Source organism: Stegostoma tigrinum, chromosome 6 (genome assembly GCF_030684315.1).
Source record: "Stegostoma tigrinum isolate sSteTig4 chromosome 6, sSteTig4.hap1, whole genome shotgun sequence".
Classification (NCBI taxonomy): Eukaryota; Metazoa; Chordata; class Chondrichthyes; order Orectolobiformes; family Stegostomatidae; genus Stegostoma; species Stegostoma tigrinum.
This window is the reverse complement of record NC_081359.1, coordinates 17,594,833-17,613,556: the sequence shown is the minus strand read 5'-3', so window position 1 is coordinate 17,613,556 and position 18,724 is coordinate 17,594,833. Positions and strand designations below refer to the sequence as shown.

Genomic DNA, 18,724 nt, shown 5'->3' with positions numbered 1-18,724 from the left:
CTCCCGCATTTCCCGCGACACATCCCTCACACCCCGCCCCCACCACAACCGCCCCAAGAGGATCCCCCTCGTTCTCACACACCACCCTACCAACCTCCGGATACAATGCATTATCCTCCGACACTTCCGCCATTTACAATCCGACCCCACCACCCAAGACATTTTTCCATCCCCTCCCCTGTCTGCTTTCCGGAGAGACCACTCTCTCCGTGACTCCCTTGTTCGCTCCACACTGCCCTCCAACCCCACCACACCCGGCACCTTCCCCTGCAACTGCAGGAAATGCTACACTTGTCCCCACACCTCCTCCCTCACCCCCATCCCAGGCCCCAAGATGACATTCCACATCAAGCAGAGGTTCAGCTGCACATCTGCCAATGTGGTATACTGCATCCACTGTACCCGGTGCGGCTTCCTCTACATTGGGGAAACCAAGCGGAGGCTTGGGGACCGCTTTGCAGAACACCTCCGCTCAGTTCGCAAAAAACAACTGCACCTCCCAGTCGCAAACCATTTCCACTCCCCCTCCCATTCTCTTGATGACATGTCCATCATGGGCCTCCTGCACTGCCACAATGATGCCACCCGAAGGTTGCAGGAACAGCAACTCATATTCCGCCTGGGAACCCTGCAGCCATATGGTATCAATGTGGACTTCACCAGTTTCAAAATCTCCCCTTCCCCTACTGCATCCCTCAACCAGCCCAGTTCGTCCCCTCCCCCCACTGCACCTCACAACCAGCCCAGCTCTTCCCCCCCACCCACTGCATCCCAAAACCAGTCCAACCTGTCTCTGCCTCCCTAACCGGTTCTTCCTCTCACCCATCCCTTCCTCCCACCCCAAGCCGCAACCCCCGCTACCTACTAACCTCATCCCACCTCCTTGACCTGTCCGTCTTCCCTGGACTGACCTATCCCCTCCCCACCTCCCCACCTACACTCTCTCCACCTATCTTCTTTACTCTCCATCTTCGGTCCGCCTCCCCCTCTCTCCCTATTTATTCCAGTTCCCTCCCCCCATCCCCCTCTCTGATGAAGGGTCTAGGCCCGAAACGTCAGCTTTTGTGCTCCTGAGATGCTGCTTGGCCTGCTGTGTTCGTCCAGCCTCACATTTTATTATCGTGCGATTCTTTAATATTGAATAAGAATGTTTAAAATTAAAAATATGAATGATTTCAAAGAGAAATCAAAATAATCATGTATCAAAAACTTCCTGTACGCCATGACTTAAATTTTAAAGTCTAATGATTGATATCAAAATAAATATTTGCCTAAAACAGATGTCAGTGTGAGTTTGTTCTCACCTGCTTAGTTTGGCTATCAAATGTTGGATAAACAGCCAACTTGAATATTATGACATTCTGCTAGAGTGTAATGTATGAATGTCACTTAAACTTAATAATTGATAGCATGCACCGTGTGGGTAAATGTGAGAAAAGCTGTATCTTAATTGATGGACTCAACGTGCCAAATATTTTTGACCATTTTGAAACCTAAAGTGAAACATCAGCCTGTCACTTGGTAATCCAGATTGATTATCTTATATTCAAATTATGAGACAGACTGATTTAAAACAAAAATTGGAATGCATTGAACACGGAAGTTCAGGTAACAAGGAGTCTTATTTGGCCAATGGGTAGGTGTGATGAGGAATTTTTTTTTGTTATTTTGTTGATTTTTGTCTGCTGAAATTCTTGTGAAGTTATTTAGGGACATTTTCCTATAGACAATAAACTGGACAAATGCAGCTTGTTATTATTTAGAAAGTATTTGGCTAAAGTTTCACAACAGATACTTAAACCCACAACCTAAGAGAAGACTCTTAGTGCAGTGTTGAGGGAATACTGCTGTGTTAAGGCATTGTCTTTTGATGAGATTTTAAACCTAGGAACAAGTCCATTACCTCAGATAGATGTGAAAGAACCCACAACACTGTTTTGAAAAGCGTGCAAACTTTGTATCTTAACCAATATTATTATAACAAATTATCTCATTGCCATTTGCTGGACCTTAGTATGCACAGTTGATCATTACATCATGTAGGTTACACCACCGTCAGCACTTCACAAATAATTCATTGGCTGTGAAGCACATTGGCACAGCCTAAACTTTTGAGAAGTGCACTGAGGTTGAAAATAAATATTTGTTTACACTGTATTTGCCCTAGAAAGGAATGATGGTTTTGTGATAATAAAGCAGGTGGATTTGATGATTTTTCATTTTTACAATTTCAGAAATTGTCTAACACCTAAAGTTTGCACTGAATTTATTTTTATTCATGCATATATTGTAGAACAGTGCAATCTGTAGAGGCCCTTCGGCCCACGATGTAAAATTATCAAATTATATATATTGAAGGTAATTCTCTCTTTATCAGTAAAACCCTGTGGCAAATGTGAATAATTGCATTTTTCTCTATACGAAAATCTCTATTCCAAACAACTCTTCTTTTAGCTGATGAAATTATTATATTTCCATCAAATTAGTATTATGTAAAACCATAGATAACCAAGTGTGAAGCTGGATGAACACAGCAGGCCCAGCAGCATCTCAGGAGCACAAAAGCTGACGTTTCAGGCCTAGACCCTTCATCAGAGTAAAACCATAGTCTGGAGAGCTAGTGCATTAATGCACAAGTTTTGCTGCTGCACATCAGGATGTAAAATTATAACAACTTGCCTCGTTTGGTTTGGATATCTGGTTAAATTGATACTTTAGAACGCAATTTGGGAGTATAAGAGACTAGCTGGTCTTCTGCTGTATAGTTTACAAAATTAGGTGACGCACCATGTCATCCAACAATAAATTTGGGTGAGGAGCAAGAAATTTTGTGCCTATTGTGTGTTTCGTAAAATGTCCTGTATAGTGCCAAAATTGGTCTTTTGGGACCTCTGCTGGTTTTTATATCCCTGGTGAGCCTCCTTTCTTTTAGTTACATCTCACTTATCAAGATCGTCCTCAAAAATAAACATATTAAACACCCCATGAAAACTCCAAAATTACAACTTGGTAAAGTAAATTTACCTAACCAGGAATAATGAGTACAAAAATTTCAAGCAGGAAAAAAAACAATTGGTCTGTCATCCTTGCCTCCTTCCTGCTCTTCCACTCTGTCTTCTCTCCCCATTCTATTCCTCCATCTTGTCTTCTTGCTCCCTCCCCTGTTTCCTTTACCTCCTTTCTCTTTTTCCCTTTCCTTCCTCCAGGTTAACAGATGTGTTGAATTAGGCACAAAAAAACTTGAGATTTAGAAGGGTTTTATTGTCAGTCTATAGTTCAGCATAAATGTTAGTTTCGACCTTCATTTCTTTAGAAAGGGAGGTAGGGAGAGAATCATAGACCAGTGAATCTGACGTTGGTAGTGAGATGATGCTAGAGTCCATTATCAAAGATTTCATAGCAGAGCACTTAGAAAACAGTGGTAGAATCAGACAGTGTGGATTTACAAAAGGGAAATCATGCATGGCAAATTTACTGGAATTCTTTGAGGATATAACTAGTACAGTTGATCAGGTGAATCAGTGGACGTGGTCAATCTGGACTTGCAGAAAGCTTTTGACAAAATTTCTGCATAAAAAAAGTAAAATTAAAGCTCAAGGGACTGGGGATAATGTATTGAGATAGGCAGAAGGAAAAAAAAGAGTAGCAGGCAGAGACCAGTGGGATACTGCAGGGATAGGTATGAGGACTCCAGCTAATCCATCTAATGTACGTTAATGATTTAGATGAGGAAACTAAATGTAATACTTGAAAGTTTGCAGATGATACAAAGCTAAATTGAGGTGTGTGCATTGAGATAGAACATAGAACATCACAGCACAGTACAGGTCCTTCGGCCCTTGATGTTGTGCCGACCTGTCATACCAATCTGAAGCCCATCTAACCTACATTATTCCATTTACATCCATATGCTTGTCCAGTGACGACTTAAATGTACTTTAAGTTGGCGAATCTACTACCGTTGCAGGCAAAGCACTCCATACCCTTACTACTCTCTGAGTAAAGAAACTACCTCTGACTTCTGTCCTATATCTTTCATCCCTCAATTTAAAGCTGTGCCCCCTCGTGCTCGCGGTCACCATCCTAGGAAAAAGGCTCTCCCAATCCACCCTACCTAACCCTTTGATTATCTTATATGTCTCAATTAAGTCACCTCTCAACCTTTTACTTTCTAACAAAAACAGCCTCAAGTCCCTCAGCCTTTCCTTGTAAGACCTTCCCTCCATACCAGCAACATCTTAGTAAATCTCCTCTGCACCCTTTCCAAAGCTTCCACATCCTTTTTATAATGCAGTGACCAGAACTGTATGCAATACTCCAAGTGCAGCTGCAGCAGAGTTTTGTACAGCTGCAGCATAACCTCATGGTTCCAGAACCCGATCCCTCTATTAATAAAAGCTAAAACACTGTATGCCTTCTTAACAACCCTGTCAACCTGGGTGACAACTTTCAAGGATCTGTGTACATGGACACCGAGATCTCTCTGCTCATCTACACTACCAAGGATCTTACCATTAGACCAGTACTTTGCATTCCGGTTACTCCTACCAAAGTGCATCACCTCACACTTGTCCGCTTTTAACTCCATTTGCCACCTCTCAGCCCAGCTCTGCAGCTTATGTTGTAGAGATGCAGAGATGTTGTAGTGAGTGGCTAAATGCATGGCAGAAGCAGTATAATTTGGATAAATGTGAGGCTATTCACTGAGCAAAAATAGGAAGGCAGATTATTATTTGAATGGCTGTAAATTGATAACAGGAAATAAGTGTCCTCCTGCATCGGTTGCTGAAAGTAAGCATGCAGATGCAATCGGCACTTTGTTAAAAAAAAAGTAAATTGTTGGTCTTGAAAGCAAGAAGTTTCAAGTAGAGTAACAAGGATGTCTTGCTGCAGTTGTATAGGGCATTGGTGAGGCCACACCTAAAATATGTGCAGTTTTAGTCTCCTTGTGTGGTCTGTTATCTAGTCCTTTATTTGGTCTCCTAAGGATATTCTTGCTGTAGAGAGAGTACAACGAAGGTTTACTAAATTGATTCCTGGGATGGCAGGACTGATATATGAGGAGAGATTGAGTTGTTTAGGATTGCATTCACCATCATTTGGAAGAATGAGGGGGAATCTCATAGACAGCTATAAAATTCTAACAGGACAGGTTAGTTGCAGGAGGATGTTTCCAATGGTGGGGGAACCCAGAACCAGGTGTCACAGTTTAAAGATAAAGGGTAAACCTTGTAGGACTGAGATGAGTAATTTCTTCACCCAGAGAGTGCTGAGCCTATGGAATTTACTACCACAGAAAGTGGTTGAGACCAAAACATTATGTTCTCAAGAAGGTTGCTAGACATGGCTCTTGTAGCTGAAGGGATTGAAAGGATATAGGAGAGGGTGGGATTAGTGTATTGTGCTTGGTGATCAGCCATGACAATATTGAATGGTGGAGCAAGCCCTAGCGATCCAATGGCCTACGCCTATCTTGTATGTTTCTGAACATACCCAGAACACAGCTCCTTACTGGGCAAGAATTCAGGTCTTTCTTCATTTTGAAAATGAAACCTCTACATCACCCAGTTAACGAATTAAGCAAATAAGAAACCTAGTCTAATTATTTATTTTGAAAAAAGTCTACCATCAAATCACCCAATTAATCCAATAAACAAGCAAATTACAGCTGTTGCGGTACAAATAAATTACAGCAATGCCCATAAGAAGCAGTGCGACAACAATGATAACAGTGAAAGGTTAGGAACACGAAGGGGGAGCTTAACCAAAAGTGTCGGGGGGTGATAATGCACTCCAGCCACCATGGTGCCAACTCTCTCTAAAAGTTTCGAGAGTGCTGGTGGATACAACGTGCACAACTCAGGTTTTTATTTTGCCTCCTACCCCATAAGTAGAGACATTACCACTGTACCACAACAGCTGCTTTTTTAAAACCGCCTGTCAAATCATAAACTTGAGTATTTTCTTCTAAACCCAACTGCAAATCACCCAGTTAACAAATTTAAACAATCAACAATTTGCAAGCACTGCCCATTAAATTAAAATAGAGTTGGAACGGGGGATGATGCACTCTAGCCACTGCATTCCTTTCCATCGATACCTACTTTACTCTGAAGGCCTCAAGGGTATTGATGAACACTGCATTGCTCCTTCTGTAAGAACTTGAATGTAGCCAAAGAAGTGGAGTGGGCAGTGGGGTATTGCCTGGACCTGTTGATGGCTACCTTAGCAAGGCCCACAAAGAACTCCTCTGACCTGCCCACTAGTCTCTGCATTGAGGGAAAAGAACTTGGGTTTTTTTTTGAAAGATTCACCACAAAATCACCTGTTTCACCAATTGAATTAACAAGTTACAAACATTGCCACCAGCAAATACAGGGGAGGGTGGGAAAAGAAGGAGAGAACCAAATTAAAATGGAGTTGGAGGGTCGAGACAGCAAGAGGCAGGGCCATCAATGGCAGAGTAATTAAAATTGGGATTCAGAAGAGGCCAGGATCAGTCTTAAGGAAGTAACTAGATTTGTAACATTTCTTTCTGACTCCCTTTTAATTGATCAAACTTTGTTTAGGAGGCCACACAAAGTAGGCGGTGTCCATAAAAGCATTGATTGCCGAACCTTAGATATGATTATTATCTTAAATTTCTGATTTTTGATCTCTTTTAGGCATGGAGAATCATCTCTGCTAGGATTATTTACCTCGACCTAAAAGACTTATTCTGCAGTTGCCTTCTAATATACAATTTTAGAATATTTGAAAGAAGATATGGTAGCCGAAAATTTGCAGTACGTATTATTTGTTTAAACTTCAGTTTATTTCTATCATCACCGTAAATTAGAATGCTTTGTATCTTGTCTAGTTTCCTCATTCTGAAACTTGGATCGAAATGTTTTTCACATTCCACTGACTGGGGTCCAGCTAAACCTGCTGCTCTTATTCTCAGACTAAGTTCTGTTAAGCCAGTGGCCTTCACGCATGCTGACTCCAAGTCTTTCACAGACTTACTTTTGAAATGTTCATCCTTGTTTCCACATCCTCTGTGGCTTTTCTCCTTCCTATCTCTGTAACTTCCCCCAGCCAACAACCCTCTAAGATCTCTGCATTTCTCCAGTTCTGATCTCCTGTGAATCGCCAATATTAATCACTCCACTGCTGGCAGACCTGATTTCAGTTGCTGAGATTCCAGGTTTTGGAATTTCATCACTAACCCAGTCCATATCTCTCTCTTCTTCTAAGACACTCTTTAAAATCTACCCCTTTGACTAGGTTTATGGTCAACTGTCATAATCTGGCCTCGTATGACTTGGTATCAAAGTTTTATTTGATTATAATCCCTGTAGCATCTTGGGATGTTTTAGTGCATTAAAAGGTGCGATATAAATGTAGGTTCTTTATGGTTTGCTTAAACAAGGAGATGGGGTTAGCCGCTGACTAGAAATGTCACAGTATAGAACGAGTTCTGAGGAACATACTAAGGTATATTGTTGGGGTGCAATGGAACAGAGCACGTTGTGTATGATCAGAGAGATCATGTTGCCAAAAAACAGTTCCATTGCCTCACATGAACATCAAGTCGATGAAATTAAATAGTATGTCAGTTGCTGTGACATATCTGAAAAAGTTACAGTCCTACACATTGTGTTGTTTCATGCTCAAGAATCATTTGAATAGACTGTTAACAACCTGTGTAGAACACATGAAAATTGTAAAACATTAAAATTAGCACAAGGTGAAACAGTGGCGTGGCAGCTACAGTACTATATTTCTCACATTAATACAGGAAACTAGAGAAAAATTGAGAGAACGAGGCGTAAAGCTGGATGAACACAGCAGGCCAAGCAGCATCAGAGGAGCAGGAAAGCTGACATTTCGGGCTAGACCCTTTTTTAGAAATGGGGGAAGGGAAGGGCGTTCTGAAATAAATAGAGAGAGAGGGGGAGGCGGGTAGAAGATGGATAGAGGAGTAGATAGGTGGAGAGGAGACAGATAAGGGTTGGGAGGAAAACATATCTTTGGTGGGGTCGGGTTGCAGATGGCAGAAGTGTTGGAGGATGATGCATTGGATCGGGAGGTTTTGGGGTGGTACGTGAGGATGAGGGGGATTCTGTTTTGGTTGTTATTGTGGAGAGCGGGTGTGAGGGATGAGTTGCGAGGAATGAGGGAAACATGGTCGAGGGCGTTCTCAATCACTGAAGGGAGCAAGTTGCAGGCCTTGAAAAACAAGGACATCTGAAATGTTTGGGAGTGGAATGCCTCATCCTGGGAGGCGAAGGAATTGGCATAGAGGATGGTCCTGCCAAAATGCCCAATCCAACCCCACGACCAAAGATATTTTGCCCTCCCCACCCTTATCTGCTTTCCAGAGGAACCACTCTCTCCGTGACTCCCTAGTCCGCTCCACGCTTCCCTCCAACCCCACCACACCCAGCACTTCTCCCTGCAAACGCAGGAAGTGCTACACCTGCCCCGACACTTCCCCTCCCACCCCCATCCCAGGCCCCAGTAAGACTTTCCACATCAAGCAGATGTTCACCTGCACATCTGCTAGTGTGGTATACTGTATTCACTGTTCCCGTTGTGGCCTCCTCTACATTAGGGAAACCAAGCGGAGGCTTGGAGACCGTTTTGTGGAACACCTATGCTTGGTTCGTGCTAAACAACTGCATCTCCCAGCCGCGAACCATTTCAACTCACCCTCCCATTCCTCAGACGACACGTCCATCCTGGGCCTCCTGAAGTACCATAACGATGCCATCCGAAGGTTGCAGGAACAGCAACTCATATTCCGCTTAGGGACCCTGCAGCCGAATGGTATCAATGTGGACTTCACAAGCTTCAAAATCTCCCCTTCCCCCACCACATCCCAAAACCAGCCCAGCTTGTCCCTGCCTCCCTAACCTGTCCTTCCTCCCACCTCAAGCCCCACCCCCATCCCTTACCGACTAGGCCCATCCTGCCCCCTTGACTTGTCCATCCTCGCTGGACTGACCTATCCCCTCCCTAACTCCCCATCTACCCTCTCCTTTACAGGCCCCATCCCCGCCTCTTTGACCTGTCTGTCTCCTCTCCGCCTATCTTCTCCTCTATCCATCTTCTACCTGCCTCCCCTTCTCAATCTCTTTATTTGAGAACCTGCTTCCCCTCCCCATTTCTGAAGAAGGTTATAGGCCCGAAAATTCAGCTTGCCGGCTCCTCTGATGCTGCTTGCCCTGCTGTGTTCATCCAGCTGTACACCTTGTTATCTCAGATTCTCCAGCATCTGCAGTTCCTACTATCTCTGAAACAGAGAACAATTGGCCTGGGTTACTGATAGTTGAGCTCACTGATACGTTAGTTCACTAGAAAGAATTCTTTGTATACATTCCATTTTGCATATTTTGGCTTCTTGTTGTGTTGAAGCTATTGAATAGACAGTGGTAAAGTGGTAATGTCATTGGGCTATCTAGGCTATTATTCTTGAGACATGGTGAAATTGTAATTCAATAAAAATCTGGAATTAAACCTAGCCTATTAGTGACCATTGCCAATTATTGTAAAAATGCATCTCCTTTTCCAATGTCCTTCAGGGAGGAAATCTGTCACCTTACCAGGTCTGATTTACGTGTGAGCCCAGACCACAGCAAAATGATTAACTCGGGTTCTTATCTACCCTTTGAGATGGCCCTAGCAAGCCACTTAGATCAAGAGCAACTATGTGTGGGTAATAATTGCTGGCAAAATTAGAAATTGCTTGCAAGGCTCAGCAGGTCTGGCAGCAAATGTGGAGAGAAATCAAAAGTAACTTTCAGGTCGAGTGACCCTTCCTCAGAACCGGTGGGAGCTTGGAAAATGTAGGTTTGTATGCAGATAATAGGGTGGGGGCAGGGGGTAAAGAGTAAACCATAGGTGGGGATAGAGCCCGAACAGAAGGAAGAACATTTAGACAGACAAAGGAGCAGAGAAGAATCCAGCCAGGAGGGTGAATAGCTGTTAGTAGGGATTGTTGATGGGTAACAATGATGGTGTATAATAGCAGACCTTGTGATGACAAGACCTGGTTTGTGGGGCTTGAGGTGAAGACATAGTAGAGCTTAAATGAACTTGATAGCCATCCCAGAAAGCTGCAGGGTCCCCAAGTGGAAAATGAGGTGCTGGTGAGAACGCCCACATTTCGGGAATGAATGAAAAAACACAAAGTAGATAAATATGCAAGTTTTAAAAAAAAAGCCTGTCAACTTTTCTTTCACACACACTTCGTGAATTGTAGTGGTTTGTTAGAATACCTTAATTGCAGGAAATAATTTGGGACTTTTTAAAACAAAAATTGGGATTTGGGTATCACTGACAAAGCCAGCATTTGTCCTGCATCTCTAATTGTCCTGGAGAAGGTGATTAATAGCAGTCTCTTTAACCAGTGTAGCCTGTGTCGTGCAGGCACACTGTAGTACTGTTAGTGAGGAAGTGTCATAATTTTTCGGGATTAAAAGTACAGGCTTAGAAGGTGCTGTCAAAAAAATTTGGTAGGTTGTTGCAGTGCAACTTGAAAATCAGAAAGGTTCATAAGAATGTAGATAGCATGCACTGTTGCCATGGTGTGAGTTTGCAAGTCAAACTTGAAAAGTGTTGTGCTCTTCTGTCTGTGTAATTAATTATTTGTGTTAATTATCAGTTGGCAACATTGAATATTATTTCTTCATTATAGTCCTTCCTCCTGGGTTCCTGGGTGCTGTCTGCAGTTATGGACTTAGTGTTAGTGGAAGCCCTGCACCATACACTTGACATGTCTGTGAACATCTTGCCATCTGGTTTGTAAGTTAATACTAATTTGTTGTTTTATTTTGTTCCATGGAAATTACAAGTTACTTCTGCCTTCTTTTCACCTGATTCGCACTTCCCTAGTCTACTTCAAGATGTAAGCGAGTAATCTCACCTGACATAAGTGTAATAAACATGGGGTCCAGAATTAGAGGGGCAAAATCTAACAAAATAAGGCCAGGTGAGAAGATGAGGAGCAATTTTGGAAGCTTAGAATTGTCTATTACAGAGAATTATGGGTGCACAGTTGCTAAGTATTTTTCAGCCTGAGATTGATACATTTTGGGAGTCAAGGGAACTGGGGACAATGGTGGAGAAGGCTCAAGTAATAAACACTAGGCCAGCTCCTATCTCTTGGGTTGTTGTGAGGGTTGTATTGCTGGGTTTTGGATGAGATTTTAAAGAAAGATTTGCATTTATATGGCATCTTTTGCTACCTTAAGAGGTTCCAAAGTTCTTTATAACCTTGTGAAATGTAGTCACTGTTGTAATGTAGAAAAGCAACAGTGAATTGGCCCACAACAGCAGCATGTTAATGGGAAGATAGTGTGTTTTAGTGACGATGCTAGCTGAGAAATCTGGTTAGGATTTCCATTGCTCTTCTTTAGAATATCCATGGGATTCTTTTATATCCACGTGTAGAGTCAAATAGGGTCACACTGAATCTCTCAACACCCCACAGTGCTCAGTACTGTATTGGGATTACCTGTTCAGAATTTTGTGTTCAACTTTTTGGAGTGGTACTTGAAACTTCAGGTACAAGTACTACCCATTGAACTACTGCTGATTCTTCAAGGGTTAAGTCAAGGCTTGTACAGGTGAACATAGAATCATAGAATCCCTACAGTGTGGAAACAGACCGTTCGGCCCAACAAGTCCACACTGACCCGCAGAACATCCCACCCAGACCCATCCTCCTCTCACACACCTAATCTACACATCCTTGAACACTACGAGCAATTTAGCATTGTCAATCCACCTAACCTGCACATCATTGGATGATGGGAGGAAACTGGAGCCCACGGAGGAAACCTACACAGACATGGGAAGCACGTGCAAACTCCACACAGACAGTCGTCTGAGGGTGCAATCAAACTTGGGTCCCTGGTTCTATGAGGCAGCAGTGCTAACCACAGGGCCACCGTGCTACCCATTAAAGAACTCATCATGATTTTTGATAAAAGGCATACAGTTTTGGTCATATTTAATTTTAGATGGATATTAGGGCCAAGGGCCTATGAATCTTGCAGAATGAATGTTAAAAGATTCAATGAGATTATTTCAAAGACGTTCTCTCTGGTATCCAAACCCATAATTTATCCTTAACCATCATCACTAAATCAGATTATCAGGTAATTTATCATATTGCTATTTGTGTGGCCTTCCTATTATTTCTTCATTATAGTCCTTCCTCCTGGGTTCCTTGCTGCTGTCTGCAGTTTTGGACTTAATGTTAGTGGCAAATGAGCTACCACGTTTCCTATATTGTACCAGTAACTGTTCTTCAAATAAACTTCTGTGACTACGGAGTACGTTAGGGCATTGCAACTTTGTGAGACGTGTTATATAAATGTAATAATTCTTTAAATAACTCTAGAAATGATGCTCCTTGAATTTATTATAGCTCTGAAATCTATGTCTCTGATGATGGACACCATTGTAGAATATTGATGCATTTTTCTTTGTGTCCCAAAATGGAGTTGTGATATAGGTAGGATAGTGAGTATCATAGTATATTGAATTAAGTTCTGCTTATTTCAAATTGTAATATTGCGCAATTCACCTCCTTGCTGTATATAATTTTTCAATAAATCCACTTGTGATGCAAATCCTGAAATGGAAATTTTCTGTGAAATTGTTGGGGTGGTGTGTTGACTAACAGTCTTTGAGTGCTGTATATTTGCAAAATATGCAAGAACATTCAAGTGCCAATTTAATTGCATCACACATTCCTGGTTAAGCACATTATAAATGTGATCTTTGTTGTAGTAAATGTTCAACATTTTTCACTTTTGCAAAGCAGCAGCCGATGCATTATCTGTTTATATTCAACAGAGCTCAAACTAAATTACTGATTCTCAAAGACCCATCAGTGTGAGATCAAAAATTTACGTGGTTGGTAAAGGCCATTTAGACTATCCATCCTGCTAGCAATTCCTTAATGCAAACTTTCCCCATGAAAACAACCAGTGGTCTTTTAAATAGTCCCAGCTTTTATCGCCTTAACAGTTACAACTGTCGGTCTGTCCTTGTGTGGCAGAGATTCCCCTGAGATCTGCCTTAAATTTGTATTGTATGTGTTTGAACTCATATCCTTCGGTGCTGATTTTAATTTGAAGAAATGTTCCAGTATTATTTCGGTTCTACACTTCTGTTAAATCCTACTTCCTGTCAAAGCTAAAAAGTCAAAATATCATTCTTGTACGTAAGCTTACATTGGGGATTAATCTTAATTTCTCCACTACCTTCAGGCTCTTGTGTCTTGGTGGCAATAACAGGATACATTGGGCCAAATCTTTAAAAACAGAATGGTGAGCTGATGAGGCATGCCATTATTAACATGTAAATCAACCAGCAAATTCAGTGGATGAAAGGCATCAATGTGAATAATAAACCTCAAGATCTTACTGCTTGATTTGTATGACCACACTGTTTGCTTGTTATTGATAAGACCCTACTCAATTATTGCCTATTAAATAAGCCACAGAAAATAAGGCATCATAATTGATTGCACAAATACCCTTTTACTAAGCCACAGTTAATGAATCACTTAATGTGATTTAGAGTTTAGAATGGCGAATCTCATTCTTCTAGAAATAAATTCTTCTGGTACTTTTAAACATTTTAGATTTTTAAAAAATTATTTTCTATTGTTTGCTTAATCCTGTTTTCCTTTCTCATACGTTGTATTTCCTTCTGTTCTTGATTTAAGTCACACCTCAATTTCATCTTGTTCAGTTAGAGAATCAGGTATTATGGGAAAAGACAAGAATGTGGACATGAGGAATGTCGAATCAAGCATGATTTTATTGAATGTTGCAGTAGGCTTGAGGGACAAGTGGTCTACTCCTGTACCGTGTAGTCTTATGGTCACACAACTTTCTTTTCTATCATCCTGTCTCTTTCTCAGTCTTGAAATCCCATCGCTTAAGGCGATAGATGGTTTGTCCCACTGAGATTGGGATTATCTTGCCCTCAATGCATTGATATTAGATCAAGTCTCAGTAAGGAGCCATTGAGTGAGAGCTCATATATTCAAGATTTGAACTGAATAGATCATTGGACGTGTTACATGTCTTGACTTGATGATCCAGTAACATGATGGTAAATAGTCAAATTACAAAGAGGCATCATTTCAGTACCAAATATTCAAGAGTGTGTAAGCATTTATTCAGGTTAGACTTGCTGAGAGCAGTTTAACAGAGCATTTTATAGAATTACGTTTGCCTGAAGCCCTGACTAACTTTCTTTCTGCCACCAGAGCAGATAAATTGGTCATTCTTGTGGATGTGTGGGGTGCGACACACTATTGCATTTCTATAGTCGCCCCTCTTCAAAAGCATTTCATTGTGCAACATAATTTGAGTCAATGACACATGACAGGACATAATGTAAATGCAAATGTTTTTCAATTTTCTCATTTGGATTAAAGGTGTGTCTCATTGCCTTTAATTATTTACATGTCACTGATGTTGATGTTGCTTAATGAACGGAAGCTCCCAGTTCTAAAGCTTTTCCGTCGTACGCTCCGCAGATAGTTCCGATAGTAGATGACACTGATAACTCTGGCCTGAAAGTGCTTTGACACTATGTAATACAGAATTATGTCAAGGCAAGTGCTGAGATTCATCAAGAATGTAGTGAAGGCAGCCCAGGGATTGAAATCAGTGTGGCCGCTTTGCAGCAATAATAAAACAAAACAGATATGATAGGGAACGAAACAAACTAGCACTTGAACAATGAGTGTCACAATTATTTTGATAGATTTTTCTTTAGTTTTTGGCTTCAGTTTAGATGTTTTTCCTTTAAGAAGACTGTTGATAATGATGCAGTAACAACCGATCATAATGAAAAGGGGCAGGAGAAAAAAGAAAATCACCCGGATAAAGTTCACACTGTTTGCTTCTTTGAGGTGTATGATATCGAGCATTTTTAGGCAGGTTGTGAAGTTTGACACCTTGTCTGGATCGTTCTTTGGAAACATAAATGGCAAAACAGAGACAATGGTCATTATCCAGATTCCGATACAGCTTGCTGCAGCTTTGCCAATATGGCGTAGTTCCTTGCTATGTTTGGGTTGGACCACTGCCATGTAACGATCAACACTGATGAAGGCTAAAAGCCACAGAGCAATGCTGGGGTAAAATATCGTGAGGGCAGCGTTGATACGGCAGAAGACATCACCAAACGGCCAATAATTCTTCCCATAGTATATCATACGGAAAGGCAATAATATTACGAAGATGAGGTCCAACAGAGCAACATTTGTCATATATATGTTGACAGACGTGCCTTTTTTGGTAGTGCAGCTGAAGACCCAGATAGCGGTCATGTTAACAGCCAGCCCAATTAGGAAAAGAATGCTGTAAAAGATGATTGCCCCTATTCTGAACTCCAGGGGTTGCAGGTTCACAAGGTCATTGTTCTCAAATTGCATGTTTAGAATATTGGTTTGCCACTGTCATAGCCCTGGAGCATAGCTGTAGGAACAAAAAAGAAATGAATGTTCACAAATGCTCTTATATAGAAAGCTTAGCCAAAGAAATGTTCCATTTGATCCAAATAGTCCATTCTGACATCTATGCTTCGCACATATCTGTTCCTTCTCCTCTTCATCCCACCTATTGGTAATTCCCTCTATTCCTTTCTTCCTCATGATTTTTGTATTTCCTGAAAATTCATCTATGCTAGTTGGCACAACCGTTCCATATTGTCGAAAGTTTCACAATCTCTTCACGTTCTGGCTAAAGAAGTTTCTCCTGACTCCCCAGTTGGATTAATTATGACAATCTTAAATAGCCCCCAGTTACGGTCTGCTCTTCCCCCAGGTGGAAATCTCTTCTCTAGGTGTTTCCTATTAAAACCTATTCATAACCTTAAAGAACTCCATCAAGTCACTCTTCATTGAGGCTTCATTTTTCATAGCAGGGGATTCCAGCCTGTTCAGTCTAAATTAAACATCAGTTTTATTAACCCAAAAAGCTTCCTAAAGTAAGAAAAGCTCCTCTGTCATAATCAACCCTCATGCTCTAAGTTCATATCAGAGCATTTCAAACAAATGAATTAGCTTTGAAATACAATCAGAGTTTTTGGGTCAGCAGTGGTATCAACCAATTTGTTTCTAGGTTCATAATACAGCAAAAGGCAGAGTAACAAAGCAAATATATGTGGTGATCAAAATTAACAGTTATAAAAGTAGAAGGTTCTCAAAGCAAAACCACTTCATGCTACATGCATACATCCTGTTGTTAACACAGTTTTTATGTGGAGCATTTACAGACACCGCCCTGTCAGCCAATGAGATGGAAGCAAGGGCGGACCTTTTTCCTGGATTCTCAGCAGGCAGTCTATTTGACACCAGAATCTATGGAAGAAGAATGTGTAGCTAACAAAACAAAAATTAATAATCTCAGTGAAGTTTCTTGTTAAGCACGCCAGTTTGTAATCTTATAGTGTAATCTTATATAATCTTATTTAGATTATACTACCTTCCTACATTATTTCTTGTTGATTTAATTTAAAAATCTTCAAACTCATGACTGAAACAGTATCAAAGCCTTCACGATTATTTCTCTAGCAAAGTGTTGTGTGTGTAGAATAGTTACGTAATGCAAACAAAATAGGTAAAATCAATCGCGGTTACTTACAGCACAGTGGTATCCCAGTGTGTTTGGTGGAATTATCCAATCATCTCCATCTTGACTAGGCTGTCTCCATGGGCTGACTTTGTACTGTGAACAGTAACTTGCAAATTCAGTTTAAGGCAATAGTTAGTGTGTTTTTCTGTCACTGTTACTCAGACATCTGGTCATTGGAGTGGTAGGGTGGCTGGTGGTGGCGACAGCACTTGGTTCGGTCTTAGACACCCAACTGTTCACTGGAAAATTTGACTACCCAAAATAAACTGGTGCCCACATTTTCTGACAGATAGTGACTACTGCTGAATTGGACCCTGTTAAGCATGCCTGTGTAAGGGAGCTGAGGTAACATTTGAAGAGATAAGAATTATGAATCCCGCTTTGGTTCAACATTAATCTAGTTAATTAGCAATTGTCTGAAGATTGAACAGAACATAAGAAAACAAAAGACATATAATTCTGATCTTGTCAAAGAAAGGATGTTACAGTACATTTTTTTAAAAAAAAAGCTGGTTATCTTTCATGAAATAGCACCACAAGTGAACCAGATTGATTTGCAATGTCAGACAAATTCATTTTCCATTGGATTGCTTGGCTCACGCAATGAAGTGAGTGATTGCTGGTTCTTATCGTGTATATAAACCGCCTTTGTAAAGCAATGTTAATTAAACTAAGTATAGAAATGAAAACACATTCACCAGAGAGACTCTAAACTCTCAACATTGGATTGAATATGTTTGAAACAAAGAAGTAATGGGGCCCATTGTGTTAATGCCGGTTCCTTCAGAGAATTGTCCAATCCTTATCATTACTTTAATTGAACAGGTGTTGATATACAAACAAGTCAAATTTCAGGGAACTTATCACGCTACAATTGCAGTAGTTGCTGTGAGCTGGTATTGATAACATGCATGTCAGTTGACGTGTTGGCACATCTGGAATGAGCTATTACAGTCTGCAGCATTTGGTTTCTGAAGGGCTGGTTTAAAACCATGGACTTCAAAAATCATTGTTCTGGAATCTGAGGCCTTACTGTCAAATACAGTTCAGTGTTTACCTTTCTGAATGTCATTTTCTATTGCTTCAGGCGAAACTTACAATTGGGAATACTTTTAAACAAACCATTCCACATTAAAATTTAGTAAGGTTTTGGATAATCTTACCTTAATTGGACTGCCCAAGACAGAAAGATGTCCAGATGGCGGAGTTGAACAAGTCGCTGAATGTAAAGGAAATGTGTGTTTCCCCTTGATCTCGGTCTGTTTCACAGGCTTCTAAAATAGCAGTGAACTGTTTGCAGATTGCTGCATTTGTTAGGGGGCGGAAGTATTGTCACCACTGCTTAAACTGAGCTCAACACTGGTCATGTTGGGAACTGTGCAGCTTCTTTCAAGATTAGTTTGCATAGATTGCCTTCCTCATATTAGACTCAATGAAGATCTTTCAATTCTACTATTTGGCTTTTAGATTTCTGCCTTTGTTTCATACTGTTTCTGTAACAGTACTGAAGTGCTGAGCTTGTGATAAAAGATTGTTTTTTGGTTTTTGAAAACTTACTTCTTGTTTCAAATAATCACGCACTCAAGAAAACAAAGAATAACTCTCAGATATGATTGCAGTGATCTTTAGAAAATATACTTTCTGCACTTTTCCTGTCATAAATGGTGGGAAATTAAGAGGAAAAAAGTACGATTTAAAATCTATAAAATTTTGAGCACTTATATGGACAAGACTCTTTTATTTTTATGTTATAAACCATATACTGTCAACAGGAAATGTGGCGAATTGGAACATACTGCACTTTAATTTTCCTCAAAGAACAAACAGTCTTTAAAATACTTTGATAATTTTCTATTACGATGTGTTAAAATAAATAGAAATGAATATTTAAAGCTTATACAGTGTAAAAACATTTCCCATCAGCATTGGGTATCAAGTTAAATACCATTTTAACATTCTGATATTTGTCATTCTGGTAGTTCTTTTCACTAATGTTGTGCTGAACTTTGATCATTGTTTAGAGATGTTTAGATTTTTAGATTTTCCGAATTAATCTTCATGAGTTGAATGAT

General features: G+C 40.6%; 2 protein-coding genes across 3 annotated transcripts in view; one reads left to right on the top strand and one right to left on the bottom strand.

Annotated features, from left to right (window-relative positions):
- ubac2 (UBA domain containing 2) overlaps positions 1-18,724 on the top strand; it is a 206,402-nt gene that overhangs the window by 11,110 nt on the left and 176,568 nt on the right. The window contains exons 3-4 of one of the 2 annotated variants that reach the window (XM_048533305.2): positions 6,666-6,785; positions 10,682-10,788. In XM_048533305.2, coding sequence (XP_048389262.1) covers positions 6,666-6,785; positions 10,682-10,788 — 227 coding nt within the window. The remainder of the gene's footprint in view (positions 1-6,665; positions 6,786-10,681; positions 10,789-18,724) is intronic. The other variant, XM_048533306.2, reaches the window with a different exon arrangement.
- Positions 14,402-17,948, bottom strand: gpr18 (G protein-coupled receptor 18). The gene is made up of 3 exons (XM_048533307.1): positions 17,816-17,948; positions 16,662-16,745; positions 14,402-15,494 (listed from the first exon to the last, which is right to left on the bottom strand). The coding sequence occupies exon 3, from the start codon at positions 15,449-15,451 to the stop codon at positions 14,471-14,473; it is 981 nt and encodes a 326-aa protein (XP_048389264.1). The 5' UTR covers positions 15,452-15,494; positions 16,662-16,745; positions 17,816-17,948; the 3' UTR covers positions 14,402-14,470.

Coding starts and splice junctions, on each gene's coding strand:
- gpr18 (XM_048533307.1), bottom strand. CDS start 15,451: ATGCAATTTGAGAACAATGACCTTGTGAACCTGCAACCCCTGGAGTTC.